Genomic DNA, 18,323 nt, shown 5'->3' on the forward strand with positions numbered 1-18,323 from the left:
ACCGATTTAAAGTTATCTGACTAAAATAATTTTTTTTTACTGAAATATATGTCATTCTACTTTGTATATTTTATTAATTATTTAATTATTTATTAATTTTTAATTTAATTAATTATATAATTATTAATTATTTAAAAATTTGAAAAAACTAAAAATGTGAATTTTAGAAGCAAAAAGAGTTTCAAAAGTTTTTATATTTTCTCACCTAGCGCCTAAACTAAAAGAGATAATCAAGAATGGATGGTTTTTCGACTTTATTGGATCATAATTATCTTAGAAAACATTGTTTTAGAACTTTTTTCACATATTAAAGAAAAAACACCGTTAGAGGGTTAACTATAGGTGGCGAGAAGTGGGTCACTGGCGAGAAGTGGTGACACCACCCTATCTTTTTGTTCCTCCTAGAAGGTACAAATTTGTTCCAAAAATTTTCCATGTCCGTGGACGAGCTACATTTTGGAACAAATTCGTTACTAATATTGGGTATCTTTTTCGGTAGAATGAACAAGATTATGCCAAAAATTATGGTGTCTGTGGACGAGCTAATTTTTGTAACAAATATGTGCCGAAATTTTTTACCGTGCACTAATACTCCAGCTTGCAAGAACTTTCAACATCGTCTGTAAAGTCTGTAAAGAATCACAGTTACCATTAATTAATCTGGGCTTATCCACCTCCCGGGGACCACTTTATTTTTCTGCATATCTTCGCGAATTGGATAATTTTTGAGAAATTATGTTACATCTGTTTGTCCGTCTATAGTCGTAACCAAACAGAGGCTAAACGGTTAGAGATAGCGACTTGAGATTTTCGAGGGTACCCTCTTTATGAGTCCACACAACTCCTATTAACACGACTTATTTTTCTCTCACTCTCTTGAGCCTCCTTTCGGCTCCTTGGCAATTGGATGGAATGGACAATAAAGGCGTCTACACATTGGGAGCAATCAAAAATTGCGTTTTTGACAGAAATTTGACGTTTCCCCCTGCAAAGCTGCAGGGAATTTCCTTCAAAAAAGCAATTTTTGACAAAAATTTCTCCCAATGTGTAGAAGCCATAAAAGATCTCGGAATCAAAGAATTTTATTTTTAATACATTATTTATTGCAGCATAACGATCGCGCTGTGGTTTCTTGCTCATTCAAATAAAACAAGAGGCGTGTAGGACAGAAATCTCTAATAAAAAAAAGTCTTGACGGAAAGAAAGTGAGGTGCACACTATTGTGTCCTCTCTCATTTTTTTTTTATCACTCGAATGTCTCCTCAGGGCTTTCTGTAGCGATAGCGCATTTTATCCGGAGGCTCACAGTACTCCTTCACGATTAACTTGCACAGAAAGATGTGGAAGACGACAATAAGAGCACACACACTAATCCAAAAGATTTTGGGCAGACCAGCCAAATGGTGACCGTGTTTGTGCAGAGCAATCACATGATGCTCATGGGCAGGAGCCTCAACCACTTCTTTCACATGAATGGCATGATGGAGTTCCTCAATGTGCTGACGATCGGCTGTAATGTAGAGAATTGCCGTAAGAGGCTCAGTGAGCTTCACGGGGAAGCGCCTTCGGGTCTGACTCAGTGGAACTGGGTCATCGAGGCAGCCAGCATCGCAGGCATAGTAATTCCTATCTGAGCGATCCAGAGCCACATAGAGAACAGCCTTGTTGTCATCCTTCACGGAAACCGACACATTTACATGGGTCATGTTGCCATAGTTCAATCGCCGGAAATTGTACTCCCGATGTAGATACTTTGGATGGATATTCATCTCCAGATGTTGATTACTGAAGCGGAAACCACCGAAACTCAGCACCATGGCTTGGATTAAGCCACTAGCGCCAGCTCTGATCAAATTATGACATCCCTGCTTTTCCAGTGTCAACATCCAAGAACCCGCGACACTATTTAGTTCCTCCAGAGTCGACATTTCGCTCCAAAGTGTCTCAGCTTGGAGGGTGTGGTGACTATCAAAGCATCCTTCAGCCTCTGTGGCCAGGAGATTGAAGATCTCTGACTTTCTCTGTGGATTAACACTCTCCTCAAATTCATACGATCTCACCTGAGACAGAACAGCGTACATTGTGGCATTTATACGATCACCATTGAGGGAATTTTCAGCTTTGCTGGTACTAATCTCAAAGCCAGTAGCCCATAGGCTATTCCACACACGAACATGCTTCCTCTGAAATCCATAGTAACCCGCTTCAGAGTCATCGTGAACTGCTTGCTGGAGTGCCTTCTCCATTGCCTCAATAGCTGCCTTTTCCGTCTTATCCTTCACCTGTGCCTTTAGGTACATATCCATGGAAATAGGCTCAGAGTAAACAATTGTGGACAAGAGTTCCAACTTCGTGACACCACGTTTTATCAGTGTCCACGTTCGTGGCATATTTCTGGATACCACAGAAACTGTCACAGCTTTACCATGGTGATCATTCAATTCCACCAAACCCGTCACAACCTGGTACTCAATGATATTGGAACCATGCTGGAGGTGCTTAATCTGAGAAACGGCCGTTGGCCAATCCGATATTCTCGGCGGAATTAATTCCACATCAATCAATTGATTCTTCGTATTGGTCACCTGGATCTCCTGCACAAGAACATTTGGCATCGTCCTGTGAGCATAGTATTTGTAATTGACAAAATACCCATCCTCAAAGCACTGAAACCGATGAACAATCCCCGATAAATAATCCACAGCTGTAGCTTCCTGATTCCCAGCATTTTTCGATGACACCGACACAATTGGATGAAAATACACAGGTAGTGTTAATGTACGACCCGTCTTGATGTTAAGATGAGCATCCTCCTGAATCTCCAGACCAAAATAGCCATTTCCCACATAGGGAATTATGTTTCTTTCATGTGGAAAAGCCGGATTATGTCGAATATTGGCATTGAATTCCATCGATGGTACATAGAAAGGTGTCAAGCGGTCATCCATGCAGTGAAGTAGAGGATCTTTAGGTACTTCAGGTGCCCCAAAGAACCACCGGAAAATTGTTGGGCCAAGATAGAGAAGTATAACAGCTATGCCCAAAAGGATGAAAAATAGCCGGCGATATGATAAGTTATAGTTGGTATCATGAAGACGTCGCATGCGACGCATAAAATCAGCAGTGTCCACTTTGAATTTCATCGTTTTTCACACTCTATAACTAAATAAACTCACGAGATCATTTTTTTTCCATCCGCACCCCGAAATTAAAAGAAAACACACTAAGCTGTGCTGTATCTACAATGACATCACCCCCACAATGAAAATGTCACAAGTTTACCCAATAAAACAATATTTTCCATTTGTAAAATGAGCATGGACTTTCGTAGGACATATCTGGTAATTTTTCCTTAAAAATATTCGAAATTATTATAGCAAAGAAAAATTTTAGAAGTTGCCAAATTTGCTAAATTACCAAGTTTACTAATTTAATTTGCCAAGTTTAATTAATTTAATTAATTTGCCAAGTTTACTAATTTACTTATAAAAATTTACTAATAAAGGTTACGTCAAAAATATATTGGGGCTGCCTCAGTTAACCCTTTAAGGACGATTGGGTCACCCGAGGTGACCCATAGACAAAATAATTTTTCCTGACTACCTGAAGTTATTTCTTTCTAATGTTTGTACATAATCACGAAGTAGACAGATATAGGAATCTAGGACATTTTTTCTGCAAATCTCCAGCTATTTGCTATATAAAAAATATTTAAGCTGAAAAATGACGAATTTTCACATTTGGTGCTTGAATTTTAATATTTTTAATATTTCTAATTTTTTTTTAAGCAAAAACCTCTTGGGACTAGAAATTGTAATAAATATACATAATATTTCTCAACAAAGTAAAAATTATAGTTTATTGGTATTTTCAAGAAAGCTTCATAATTTTCATGGGTCACATATGACCCAATCGTTCATAAAGGTAAAAAACATCGAACCCCAAAGTTTTGAGTGTTCAAAAAATGGCAAAAAAATATATTTCTCCATAAGAATACACGTATTTAGAAGTTTTGGAGAGATACAATGATTTTCAGCACTTCCGCTGTGCTTCTAGGTGTGAATTTTGGGCAAAATTCTTCATAAAAATCTTTTGAAGTCAATCAACAAATATTATTTTCTCAAAATTTCATGTAAGGACTCAGTAAAGTAATACACTCAGTAAAGCCCAAAATAGGCATAGGAATTGGCTTAGGGATCAGCTCGAAAAATGAGGATTGGTGTCAATACACTACGGGATCAGCTCTAAATTTCGGGGGACCACTCTCTCTATCTAAATTCATGAGGTCTATTGAAATTTACGAAGATTACCGACATCAGCGCCAGTGGCAAAAAATATAAAACTTCACTTTACGTGCTTTTGGGCGGTGACAGCCAAAAACCCGAAACCCAAAATCCCAAATGTTCAAAATCCTGAAAGGGATGAAATTATATGATTATATGAATGTTCCTATGGCCTCTACACACTAGAGAGAGGCTTTGAACCCTTTGAACCTTCGTACACAAAAATGATGTTCAAGAGTTCAGTGATTTTTTCTGACTACCATGCAAACCGTATGGATTCTCCAACTATGCCAAAAAAATGTCTTACTTATAAGGTTCATAATCCCACCCCACAAAATCCCAGGAAATCCTTTAGATTTTCCTCAAGAGGAAAATGAAAATTTAATGGCGATTTGTCCGATAGATCAATCAAGTTTCCGTCTTCGCACACGATTCACGCCATCATTGAACACCCCATTTTCACCGTAAATTTTGCACCGGACACTAAAAGTTGCACATCATTGTTTAAAGGGAACTCTAATCTACTTGATGAAACCGTTTGTACAAGGAATAAAACATTTTAATATCACTTTTTTGGAACTTTTCTGAAAGATGTTTTATTGACACTAAAAACCATTTTTTTGCTTGATTCTATGAGAATTTCACGCCGGAAACGGTTGAATCTGATGAATACTTTCTTGAAAAGTCCAAATATCACCAAATTTACACGAATCAATAAGTTTTTAAAGCTAAAAATTGACTAAAACTCTTCAAGCGAAAAGACCACACAAGATTTCACCATTCTTCCACGGAGCCGGATATGCACAAAAACGTTTGAATGCGTATCATTGAAGATTTCTCTGTTCCTGCAGCTGCAGGAATCGAGATTTAGCACTGATATTGAGTTTCAGCAGGTGATGGTGAAAAGGCTAAAATTTTCACAAAACAGCTTCTCACGGACAATTTCTTTTCTTTGTCATGCAAAACAACACAATAGTGAGGTTACGTCAAAGATTGTCAAAAACCAGTTGTAAACTGTATGAGCTTATTGCAGATGTGATTCTTTCATTGCACATTCAGTTTGTGCAAGCTTGAAAAATATTTTTATATCAAAGAAATGCGAAATGGATTAAAAATTACTCAACTGCGGTCCATTTGAGTCAAATCACTTCTTGTTTATCAACTTTAATGTTTGTAAGTTTTACTTTTTAGTGGTGGATTAAATCGATAGATTACAATAGATGTGAATATGACGGATCGCATCTAAAATGAAGTTTCCTGGAAAATGTGCGAGGAGAAGCCATGTCTTCTATGTGCGATCGATGAATGTGAGTCAAGTTTGTGAATTTTCTTCCACCCACAAAAAGTGCCTCTTTAGCCTAAAAGATTTTTACATAAATCTGAACCCTAATAACCCCTCTATCCCTTGTGATAGTCGTTTTTCAGAAAAGTGATATTAATTGTGCACAATCGTCTGAAGTATTGCAAAGCAAAATGACAGTTTTGGATCTGTTTTTATTTTTTGCTTCCTGAAACTAGGAAAAAAAGGATTAGACTCCCAATTTTTTCAGGAACGGTGGGACTTAAGACTAGCGATTAAAATATATAGCTATATGTGAGATTCATAAAGGAATATGGGAGAAATATGAAGTGTTTGAAGGTAGCGTATGTGCGAACGATCAAAGCCTCCCCCTAGTAGAAATTTCTTTAAAAAATGTTTTTTTTTTTAAAGAAAATTTTCCCTATCCTTGTAGGCAGAAACGTCAGATTTTTTTTTAAAAAGGCAATTTTTTTTACGAAAATTCCCTTATTTAAAAAAAATTTTTTTGACGCCGTTTCTGCCTACATAGGGTAAATTTTCTTTAAAAAGGTATTTTTAAAAGAAATTTCTCATACAGTAGACTCTCTCTCAATCGGGAATATGGGGCAAAATGTTATCCCGTTTAGCGATAGAATTGAGCGTCAAAGCCTTTGTAAATTCCACAAAAAGCGCTCAATTATAAAGAATCACGATAAAATAGGAAGAACTACAGCGAATTTCAGCGAATTAGCTTCATACAGTAGACTCCTCGTTATCCGGCTGACTGGGGGACAAAATGACATTTAGGTTTTTTGAATGATCAACGGTTTTTCTATTTTGTGCAGTGTGAATTTATTTTCTGTCTGACAAAGAAAAAGAGAATTTTCTTCATGGTGTGCTTATGTTTCATTTTTTATCACAATATTATTAAAAACTTCGATACAATGTTAATGATACTTTAATTCACTCTGGACAAACTTCATGTTTAGTGAAAATAATTTTGAATATAATCAACCGCCAGTGTTTGGCAGCTGTCACCCGGATAACGAAGTGCCGGATAACGAAGGGTTGAGTGTAATTAAACGTGAAAATTGTCAACAAAATTTGACGCCCGATTGAAAAAGAGCCGATTGAGTGAGAGTCTACTGTAGTGTGTAGAGGACATATGATTAAAATAAAAATAAGCGACATTTATAGACTGATTTTATTGGCTTACTTAATATCCTTAATATTTAAGTATTTTGGCATTTATATCCCATTGTTTTTTTTTATTTTAAATTTTACAAATGTTTAAAGATTTTGGAAATGTCTAAAGAAAAATAGGATTTGTCATCGGACATCTGAGACGAATGTCCATAGTGTGTTATTGGGTATTGTGTCAGAAAAATGCTCAAAAAACTCGGGCAGCAGCGCTAAATCATGGCGGATTGACGTTGAAAGTGCAAAGCTCGAAAGAATCAAACATGTTTTTCCTCTAGTTTTGTGGCTAAAATTGCACTAAATTGCATGTAAATGTGAAGAAATTGTGGTGAACAATGTGGCCGACAACAGTGGATATGACACGAGATGAATGCCGGAGTCGTTTGAGGCATTTGGGTGAGTAAAAAAAAGTGTTGGGGGCTTTTGTACCACAGAGCAAAACAAGCTGAAAGATTTTTTGGAGGCAATTCTTGTTTGTGTGTTTTCAAAACAAATCCTTTTTGCCTCTTGTCCATATGTTGGGGGCATGTAGAACTGGATGCATACTCGAGTGTTGTGAGTACCTTCCGGGCACAGGGGCATCTGACAGACAAGAAGCTGGGTGTATTGAAGGATTTGCAAGCAATTCTGCACATTTCTGCTGATAGGCATCGCTGCGAAGTGCGAAGAGTGGCTTACGATGAAGAATTAAATACGGTGGCCACGAAGATTTATGGGCAAAATACAGCCCATGAATGGAGCAAGGAGGGACGAAGGACATTTCCCTTTTTTCCCAGGGATACCATACATACGGCTTTGATGCCAGCGGCTGATGCTGCTGCTGAAGAGGGAGCTAGACAAAATTCAACGCTGCCATATCCATCGGACACCGAGAGGATGCACAAACCCCTGGAACAGACGGGCACCGTGCCAGTGGTTACTGAGAATGAGGTAAGTGTTTTTGAAAGAGTGAATTTTTTTTTGCGGTTTGTTGAAGGGATTAAATTGAAAAATCTGTGCAGTTGGTGTCAAAGACAGCAGCTCGTAAGGATGTCAAGCGATCTTTGGTGTCACTGGAAACTAGTCCAGTGGCCAAAAGGCGCATCGTTCAGGCACCTCTTGGCACAAAAGGTAAAGAAATAGTGGAAGTACGTCGAGAAATGCCCGATAAGAAAAATCCCAAGAGATTGAAAAATCTCAAGTGGACCTCCCCGAAGAAATCTCCCATGTCTGACAGCGAGAAGAGCAATTTGGCCAGTCGGATTATGCATTCGTACGCCAGTCCAGCGCCAATTCCTGCCACTCTCAAACGAAGTGTCAGTGAGATAAAGAGCCCCATTGAGGAGGGTGGTGGTGGAAGGGTGCAGCTGATGCCCCAAATAGCCACATCGAAAAAGGACATCACGACGAATCTGACAAAACTCAGCCAATTGGGAACGTCCGGGAAGGCTGTTGTGAAGAAAGTTGAGAATCCGGGAGAACTACTGAAGAATTGGGGAGAGGAAGAACGTGCCCCAAGAATACCCATCACAGTCCAGGGAGCTGTGAAGAAAGTCAATCTCACGAGCAATTCACTGGCTACACTGATTACAGCCAATGGTGGAAATATTATCAAAAAGATCCCATCGACAATCACAAATGTCCTGCAGAGTCCGGGAATTGTCAAATCAATCACACCGAGTGTCATTACGACGGCATCGGGGCAGGTGGTGAAGCCCAAAGTGAAAATAATCAGTCAGCAAATTACTCCAGCTCCACTGACACCCGGAACACAAGTTAAAATCCCCGCTGGATTGCACCTGAAGACCCTACAGGGGCGTCCGGATAACATTAAAATTGTCACTGGGCCATCGGGTAAAATGGTCCTAAAAGCTGTCAATGATCCGGCGGTAAAAGCTAAAGTGGCACCACTGAAGAACCTTCAGACAGTGGTTTTACCACCAAAAACCACCACAATAGCATCTCCAGTCACCAGCAATAATGTCCTGAAGATCATCAAGGAGCCACCGAAGATGTTCACGGTGGAACCACTGGAGAATAATGTAGTGGTGCTGGATATACAGCCGGAACAGGGTGTGCAGGAAGAAGAGGGTCTCAGTTATGCCAGTCAAATCACCGAAGACACTCCAGTGGATATCCTACCGGCCAGTGAGGATGTTCTGGATGCCAGAGCCAATCTCAGGACAATTCGTGTGCCAAAGCGACCCCAAAAGGTGGTGACAACGGACTGGGAGGAGGAACTCGACACCCAGACCAATCACATTAGGACAAGGCACAAAAGTGGCGGGGAGGAAGATGAGGTGGAATATACATATCTACCGGAGGGCATTGAGGAGGATTGTGAGCAAATTGAGGAGGATGAAGTGACACTGGAGGATAGCTCAATGGATATGGTGGATGATGCCATTGTTGAGGAGGATTATCATGAGAATGGGCAGGAGGACATTGAGGACGAGACAGAGGAGGAGCATCTTGTACAAGCAGAAGACGTTAATGGAGGACCCACACCAAAAATCTCCATTGAGACTCTCATCACAGCTGGACAAATTTTAGGTAAGTTCTAATTTACAGTTCTACACTGAGAGTGAGAGAAATCCGAAAAAGTCAAAATAACATTCCGGAAATGTTAATTTTACCCTGCAGTATTGATCAAAAATCGGTGTAAATATTACCCTTTTTAGGTGTATTAGGGGTTAAAGCTACCCTTTTCCATGTTACTTTTACCCTTAAAAAGGTGTAAAATAACATTAAAAAAATGTTGATATACTTTTACACCTAAAAAGTGTTAAAGTTATCAAGTAAGTGTCAATGTACCCGAAATGTAGGCGATTTTTTGCAGCAGTTTTTGTTTTCGAAATGAAAATGAAATAATGTCATTATATAGATGGACAACAATTGCCTTGAACCCAAGACGTTTGTAGGATTTTTACCTGGGACTTTTTAGAGAATTTTGTAATAAAAGAATTCTTGGGCCCATAGAACATTCAAAGTTTGATACTCCAACAGGTTCAATACCCAGCGAGCACAGTTAGCAGAATAAAATAGGATTTTCAGCATTTTTTTGCTGAATCGGTCTGCTGGCCAATCAGCAGCTCTCGAACAAAAAGTGCTAAGCAAATACATAAAAATGGCACTGTTTAGCGCTCGCAGTGGATGATGGCAGAACTAAATACTGCCGGTAGATGGCGCCAGGAAGCATTTAGCAGCAAATTTTCTCTTTCATTTTTTTCTTTTTCTCTCAAAATGTCAAAATGGACTTGGAATTTCCCCTGAAATTATTTATCAACTTAGGGGATATTATAATCACGATTTTTATTACTTATATTATTATAGGAATTATGCTGCGGTATGCTGCCTATAGAGAATGGTCAAATAAGAGTATTAAACATACTCCCGACCAGAAATGTTGCATTTTTTAGTGAATTGCGTCATTATTTTCCCGAGAAAAAAAATATTTTTTTCTGAGCAAATATTCAGTCGGGGGTTATAAAATTATTCATTATTTATGAAAAATATGTTTTTTCTTTTGCAAAAAGCATATTTTCCACAATTTTCGCAATTAAATATTGGCATCTTTCCTGGAACAGCCATTGATGTATTATACTCACAGTCGGTCACAACTATTGTAATTGATCTTGAAACAGGATTTTTCTACTTTTTTAACTTTTTTATGGTAAATAAAGTTGCAGATGCATTTAAAAAAATCCATTTAAAAGTTGTGACTCCCCTACTTAACTCTTTCGCCTCTTTTGGGACTCTGAGTACACAAAGCAGGATATGAATACTTTGTGGAAAACAATGTTTTTTTTTAATTATTCAGAACTGATAAAAATCCTATTCTTGTGAATGATTACAAACTATAAGGATGTCTAAATGTAAAATATTTTTTTGTAGGACCGCAATTAATTTCTGAGCAAAGATATTTTTGATTTAAAAAAAAAGTGAAATTGGCTTACAGTATATGCTGCGGTCCGGAAAGAGTTAATGAGTTCAATAATGCCTTTAAAAATACTACAAAAAAATTTCTATGGATACTACAAAATAAAATATAATTGTTTTATCACAATTTAAGTTGAAAAATTTACATTAAAGCGTTTTTGTTTGTTGCGGCAAATGCGGAAAATATATATTTTTTTATGTTATAAAATGTTTTATATTTTACAAGTGAAATAAATGTATGATCCGTGCACGATGCATATGCATAATGTATATGCTGCACTTTTCTATTTATAAATTTTCGATTATAAATTTTCTAAAGCGCATTTTTACGCAAAAAACTACTTTTATTATCGTGGTAAAATAACAAACCAACAATTATCGTTTTTTTTAATACTGTACGTATTCTTTTTTAAATGAAAAATTTATTCAATTTGATGATTCATTTTTTAAATTAAAATGATATGCATTTATATTTTTTAGAAGAGAGTTTTTAAATACCTTTAAAGTCAGGAAAATATGTTAATTTGTTGGAAATCATTTCAAACAATTTTGAGTAGACCGTGTATACCATTAAATTAAAATTATAGAGGCTCTAAATTCTATATATTCTTGATCTTCTTGGTATTTCCATTAGGTTCCGAAGTTTTTTCAATATTTCTGGAATTTAGAATTCATTAAATATCAAAATATCTTGAGAATTCCAAAGAATTTCTTGGATTATTAATTTTCTAAAATCACAGCGGACAAGAATTCTTGGCAATGCAATTTTAATTTAGGTGTAGTATATTTTTTTATAAATGAATTCACAATATTTTTTGATAAAATTAGACAAAAAATTAAATTTATTGGTCGGAAAAGGTTTAAGAATACATATTATTCAAAATATATTATAAATATGATTTTTTAAAATTTTTGTGAATTTTAAATTTTTTGCTTTATTTTTTAATGTCAAATGTGGTTATTGTAAGAATCATAAAATTGTAATAATGGAAAAGGTTAACCTTAGCTTCTACTCAACTCAGCAAAGACAAAAACCAAGTGCATTAAAGTCTCTCACTCGATTGGGGAAAATGAATAACTTTGACTAATTGCCACTGCGATCGCTAGTGTAACTTCGAGGTCAGCAGAGCTCAGCTGAAAAAATATATGTTTTCAGCTGATTTGAAAAAGCTTAGCATTTGGTGCTCGCTGGGTAGTGTCTTGGCTAAAAGGTAAACGGAAATCCCTATAGCCACCAACGGCCGCAGCGATTTCACTGGATTTTCAGCAACCTTTTCTGCCATGTTCGCTGATTTTACCGCTAAAAATCCGCGTGGAATTCCCTGGATTTTTTACTGCTCAAAATCCGCGTAAGCTTCCGAGATGGAATTTGACGCTAAATTTCTTCCTAGTGTTCCATCACTGAGAAAAAAATGGGGGTGCGATTAACTTTTTTTCCTTATAATTTTAATACTTTTTAGGTGTAAAAATATATCAACATTTATTAGTGTTAATTTTACACCTTTTTAAGGGTGAAATTAACATGAAAAAGGGTAAGTTTAACTCCTAGTGCACCTAAAAAGCATAATATTTACACTGATTTCAGATCAATAATGCAGGGTAAAATAAACATTTCAGGAATATTATTTTAATTTTTTCGGATTTCTCTCAGTGATGGACTTTTGCGGAACTCTGTATAGGACCATCTAATAAGAAATGTCCGCGAGTTTCCATAGACTTTTCTCTGACGAATATTTCCACGGCTTTTCCTATGGATTATTAGCGTATAATCGGCAGTCAGCGCTTTAAAAATTCGGAAAAAATCCTCTTTATTTCCACGAAATTCTCCGTGGAAATTTCCATTCAACGGCCTTAGAGGCTTCCGTGGTTTAATATTACGGAATTCCACGACTTTTCCAGTGGATTTTTTAAAATATTTTTCTTCAAAATGATTCCTAAAATTGATTAAAAATGGCGTGGAATTTTCATAGAGAATTTCCACAAAGAAAACATCCACAAATAAATGGACTATAAGTGCCAATTGGCAACTTGGAACTTGGAGAGTATTCATCTATCAAACGAACACTCAGTTGTTCTACTCTTAGTTAAAAATATTGCTACCATATCGTTCATTTGAGTATGTATAGCTCGCAAGAATTATAGCGTTAGGGCGAAAATAATTGCGGTTTTTTCGCGTTTACCTCTTATAGGGTAAGAGCTCATAATTTTGCCCAGTCTGCTTATAAGCATCGAAGTTCCAAGTTTGAAGTGCGATATTTTCGATACTAATTGACTTTATTTGTTACTCTCTTTTCAGAAGGGTTGTTTACAAACTTAGCAAGTTATTTATCGTCTTATTTTTACTAAAATTAGTTTTAATACGTTTAAAAATGAATTGATATGTAGAGGCAAATTTGGCTCTTATTTTGGACAACTTGATTATTAATTTGGACAACTTGGCTGTAAATTTGGACAGCTAATCCGCCTCAAGAGGATGCCCATTGTTCTTCATTTCATGAACCAATTTTGCCAAGTCCTCTTCCTGGTCATGTAAGAAAAACGTAGAATGTCACAAGAAGCCCGGAAGCTTCCCATATCATTCATTAAAGTGAGTTGACTTCGGTACTCCAAGTACGTGCGGATTCGCTCATTCCCTGGCCTTTCCGGGAGCCTTTTTTGCTCCTTTTTTCACCAGGCATTTGTTCAACCTAGTCTAGTCATTCCAAAAGCTGAGACTTCACGAAATTTCGTGAGAAAAACATCTGGCCAAAATAAGGAGTATCACCTCACTGGTAAATGTCTTAAAAAATTTCCCATTTTTCACACGAAAAATCTAATTCACAAGGCAAATCTCACTTCAGGTCAAATGTACAAATCACTATTAACGTGAATCAACACAATATTCAATGAATATTCAATAATATCACTCAAAAAAAGCGGAGAAACATTGTTAGTACTTCACCACAGCTAAATAATGACCAGCGCACAATAACTTTTGTTTTGTAAACATGTTTTCAAAATGTCTATGAGAGCAAGATGACTAGATCTAGATCTCACTCACTCTTTTTGAAATGTCAAAAACATGTTTACTAAACAAAAATTATTCTGCGTTAGGCATTGACTGAAGTAAACACAAAGTTCTGTCATATTTCTCGTAAGGAATTGCTCACACTGAATTTTCAACAAAGCAATTTTAACTCAAATCATATTCAAAATTTAACGTATTTAGTGTTAAAATCTTCCAAAAAGAACAAATATTTAGATAGAATTCATTATTCATCAAATATTGGAATAAAAATCCATCATTTTAATCAATTTATTTTTAGCGTCCAATTTTATCCTCAAAGTGTCAAAAATAAGAAACTGGACAAAATTATGAGCCTTTCCCCCATATATATTGTTAAATGATGAATATGATGAACAAGAGTGGTACAGGTCCAGGCTTCCCAATCAGTATTGTATATAAGCCTATGGCATGAATAAATCAGTTTAGTCTATCCCGAAACCTCGTCTTGTACATTAACCTCCAGGGAAAATATACTCGGAATATTCAATGGAAATTTTGTTTCAATGGAATGCTCTTAGATAATTCCAAGAAAATACTTCGGATTTCTTTTTCAAGGAAATCCACGCGAAAAGAAGCTAACTCCGCAGAATGCCAAGCGAAATATTAGCGTTTATTTCCCCGGAAACTCACGCAGAAAAATAGGAGGAAAATTCCATGGATTTTTCTGTTACTGTGAAGCTTTGCGGCCGATCGGCTAAAGGGAGATATTCATAGAACGTCGTTTCTGTCTTAAATTGCTCCGGCACAGCTTTTAGATCAGGAAAAAATTCATGAAGTCAAAATTCGGATCTCTTTTTCTCACATGTTTTGCATGTATCTCATTCTCTCGCACTCTTCTTCTCTTAATATTCACTCCAAATTCAATTTAGATCATTCGGATTTGGTATGCGAAAGAATGAGATAATCATATGCAAAACATGTGATGGAGACAGGGTTCCGAATTTCAACTTCCTGAAATTTTTCTGATCTAAAGGGTGTGTCGGAGCTAAAGAATTTATATCCAATTTCGATTATTGTATATTCGGCACACATTTTACAGTCGAGTTCCTCAAATTTGAACGACGGTTTAGTTCAAAATGTTAAATTTGAGGTTATGTGGAGAAAGTTTTGCGTGGAGTATGAATTAGAACCATTTTTATTTGGTCTTTTCTCAATATTATCGTATTTTAACTTTCCACAACAGAGTAACACAAAAGAGTAACTTCCACAACAAATTCCATTTATTTCACAATAAATTACATTGATATTCTCTAAAGTTATTTATCTTAATTTAGGGAAAGTGAACTCCATATGAATTCCGTTACGTTTTTGAAAATATTGTTCAAAATTTGAGGAGTGAGAAATGTCATCTATACCACCCAAATGTTCAAATTTGAGGAACTGTATATCAGGAAAATTGTTTTTTTTTTAATATATTTCTGTCTCATTTTTTCTTACTCAAAATTCGAGTGACTCAAATTGAATTTGTTGTGATGTTTAAAAGAAGAGGAAGATGAGTGCGCAAGAATGGAATAGCAATAGATGGAAAATGTATCAGAAAGAATGAGATGTGAATTTTGATTTCATAAAGTTTTCCTGATCTAAAATGTGTGCTATGGGCATAATGGGAGTATATTTTGATAAAAATAAAAACAACAAAAATGAATTCTCTCAGTAAGACAAAATAACCTAATTCAGAACAACTTTATATTGAGGCCTTAAAGAGGGTTAAAAAAGGTAATTATCTTATGCCACTTACCTGTAATGTAGATAAATTTCTAGCAGTAGAGGCAAAAAAAGGCACTCTACACGAAGATTCCTGAAGCGACTTTCATCCGGTTTTGTCATAAATACATCCCAAGTTCAGATTTTCTGCAAGATTTCGGGAGAACTTAGCGAATTCTTCATGTTAGTTGAGCCTCATCTACAACGTTTATCATTTTATATTTTTATTCCATTTCTTTGTCAGAAATAATTTGGATCGCGATCAAATAAATTAAGTGGGAACAATGTTTCAAAGACTACCCGATTGACTACAAAATTATCTATTTTTTTTTTTTTTTGAATAGAGGTAGGGTAAGTGAGCCAAATTTCGGCATAGTTGCATGCAAGCGTCAAAGTCTCAAGTTTGAAATATAATATTTTAAATTCAAATTGATTTTTTTTATTCTTTCTTTTGTAAGAGTGCTGCTTGGAACCTTGTAAAGAGTTTACCGTCTTTATTTACTCTAAAATCATTTTTAATTATATTTTAAAATGAATAAAAATATAGACATAGCTTTGGTGCCCTATTTCGGCCACCTTCATTCTCATAGTTCCTTGCCCTTCGGGAATTCTTCTAATAACTTTTTCACGTCATCTCGTTTGTTGAAGCTACATTTTTAGTTATTCTTTTTCATTGTATAATCTCTAGAGTATAAACTAAAAATTCATGGAAATTCGAGGAACAAAAAAGGTGGCCGAAATTGCAAGCTGGCCGGAATTTGGAACATTTACTCTAAACGTGCTACTATGGACAATTCAAGCTTCAAACAATTACTTCTATGAAGTATTTTAAATTAATTTGGTCTAATATAATATTATATTAATAGCTAGTCCAATAAATAACTCAAATTTCCAGAAAAGGGCTATCTGTGAAATTTATTAAAAACATAGAAAATGACCAGTGATAAGTCCAGATAAGCTTATGGTAGTTGAGATTCTTTACAGTCAACTTCGGAGTGCTTGGAACTCGGGGTGTTTGCAACTCGGAATTCGTGAAAATTCGATCGTGAATTGAATTTTGGGGGTAAAGAATCGCGTCGTGCAAATGGTTCCTCCCCATCTAAATGGATAAAATTGGCTCGACGCGATTCTTTACCCCGAAAATTCAATTCACAATCGAATTTTCACGCATTTCGAGTTGCAAATACCCCGAGTTGCACGCATTTCGAGGTCGCCTGTAAAGAATCTCAGCTACCATAAGCTTATCTGGGCTTATCACTGGCTTTTTTTGTTTTTTTTGATTTGTAATAGTTCTGGAAATGAGAAAACTTAAAAATTTATGGAATTTACAGAAACAATAAAAGTGTCCGATACTAAAAGCTGACTGAATTTTTGCACATAAAGAAAAGATTTTAAAAATAAAGGTAAAACCGTGTTTCGTAGAAAATAGAAAACGACGTTTTCGTAGAAAGGGTTAAAACAAAAAGTTGTAATTCAAAAACATCATTAGAGTAATCAGAGTAAGATAAGAGTTTAATCTGGCGATTGTGAATTATCTCTCCATCAGTAATTATCTGCCAAGTTATTTGGGGAGTTTATTAGTTAATTTTTTTTTTTCAAATTGATTAAGAAGCCCAAAGTCTATTCCTAGACTCTTTATCACGCTCATGGACAATGATAGACCCTACTTAAATTATATTAACTTCGTCCCAAATGTTTCGTGATCTTTAGACTGAAGTTCAATTCTTCACGACAAACAAATCCAATGAAAACTGTGTTTCTAGTGTCAAAGGGCAAAATTATGAATTTTTATCGCTTTTCTCTTGTGGAGAGCGTAAAGTGTCTCGGATAAGGGGAAAACGGTGCTTTGTACGAGATAATTGGTGCTGTTCATTGCTAAATTTCTATTCAAATCAGAAAATCGCCTAAGAGAATAGGAAGTTTTCTCTACTTTCACTCGTGAATTTGACAGAAACTTTTATCACTAATTTCCTCTTTCTTTTTTTTGCAGAATCTAATGAAATTGCAATGAGGGAGCAGGAGTGCAGTGGCATAAAATAGAATTATCATCATTTTCATGCGAGGTAAATTGGAAAATACAAAAAAAAAAAAACAAAAACTTTGCTCATGTGAATAAATTCAACATCAAACAACAACCCCCCCTAAAACAAATTCATCCCTTTAGTAATATAGAAGACATTTTAAGAAGCGCAAATTTGTTTCATAAAAATATGAATAATATTTCAAATAACTATGAATGTTTTATCAAGTAAAAGAAAATTGAATATGTTGCTATGAGAATTTCTCCTAACAAAAATTTTATTATACTTTACCTTTTTTTTGTTTCACGTGAAATTTTTATCTGTACAAAAAAAAAGAATTGTAATGAAGTTGGAGAAAAGAATTTTGAGATATTAGAAAGTGTATATAATGACTGTAGAAAGTTGAATTTTTGTCTGCTTTCCTCAAATTGATGAAGAAAAAAAAATTGTATCTTTTTATCGTGTAAGGTTTTTCTTTTATTCATTTGCTATTTTCTTTTTTTTCAAATGGATTATTTTCTTGCAAAATTTCTACATAAAAGGAAAAGAATATACAAAGGTGAGAATGATCAAGAAAAAAGTGTAGAAAATTGGCAAATTTCGCAGTGACCAAAAGTCACGTGTGTCTCAAAGAAGTTTTTGAGCAAAGGAAGATTTTACCCTGTTGGAAGATTTTTTTTCTTTTTTTTTAAATGCTCAGCATTGGAATTGCAACAAAAAGTGCACGAGATATCAGATGATGCTTCACTTTGTGACAGCATGAATGGACTCTGCAAGATACTGGACATTCTTTGAATTCACTCCAGACATTGAGATACGTCCATCCTTGGTCAAATAGACACTGTAGTCCTTGATAATTCGCTCACACTGTG

General features: G+C 35.6%; 2 protein-coding genes across 2 annotated transcripts; one reads left to right on the forward strand and one right to left on the reverse strand.

The window, feature by feature from the left end:
- Window positions 1-1,080: 1,080 nt before the first annotated feature.
- Window positions 1,081-3,273, reverse strand: LOC129809191 (uncharacterized protein KIAA2013 homolog). The gene has a single exon (XM_055859006.1). The coding sequence runs from the start codon at window positions 3,141-3,143 to the stop codon at window positions 1,263-1,265; it is 1,881 nt and encodes a 626-aa protein (XP_055714981.1). The 5' UTR covers window positions 3,144-3,273; the 3' UTR covers window positions 1,081-1,262.
- Window positions 3,274-6,969: 3,696 nt separating this feature from the next.
- On the forward strand, window positions 6,970-17,918 carry LOC129809190 (BRCA2-interacting transcriptional repressor EMSY-like). Its single transcript, XM_055859005.1, has 4 exons — window positions 6,970-7,158; window positions 7,295-7,692; window positions 7,764-9,294; window positions 17,421-17,918. The coding sequence occupies exons 1-4, from the start codon at window positions 7,098-7,100 to the stop codon at window positions 17,468-17,470; spliced, it is 2,040 nt and encodes a 679-aa protein (XP_055714980.1). The 5' UTR covers window positions 6,970-7,097; the 3' UTR covers window positions 17,471-17,918.
- The last annotated feature ends 405 nt before the right edge of the window (window positions 17,919-18,323 follow it).

The sequence above is a fragment of the Phlebotomus papatasi genome, unplaced genomic scaffold, assembly GCF_024763615.1.
Source record: "Phlebotomus papatasi isolate M1 unplaced genomic scaffold, Ppap_2.1 HiC_scaffold_421, whole genome shotgun sequence".
Lineage (NCBI taxonomy): Eukaryota > Metazoa > Arthropoda > Insecta > Diptera > Psychodidae > Phlebotomus > Phlebotomus papatasi.

Bases quoted from the DNA above. Each gene is read 5' to 3' on its own strand.
- LOC129809191 (XM_055859006.1), bottom strand. From the start codon at position 3,143: ATGAAATTCAAAGTGGACACTGCTGATTTTATGCGTCGCATGCGACGT.
- LOC129809190 (XM_055859005.1), top strand. From the start codon at position 7,098: ATGTGGCCGACAACAGTGGATATGACACGAGATGAATGCCGGAGTCGT. The intron at 7,159-7,294 runs GTGAGTAAAAAA...GGGGGCATGTAG, and splicing joins GAGTCGTTTGAGGCATTTGG to AACTGGATGCATACTCGAGT. The intron at 7,693-7,763 runs GTAAGTGTTTTT...AAATCTGTGCAG, and splicing joins CAGTGGTTACTGAGAATGAG to TTGGTGTCAAAGACAGCAGC.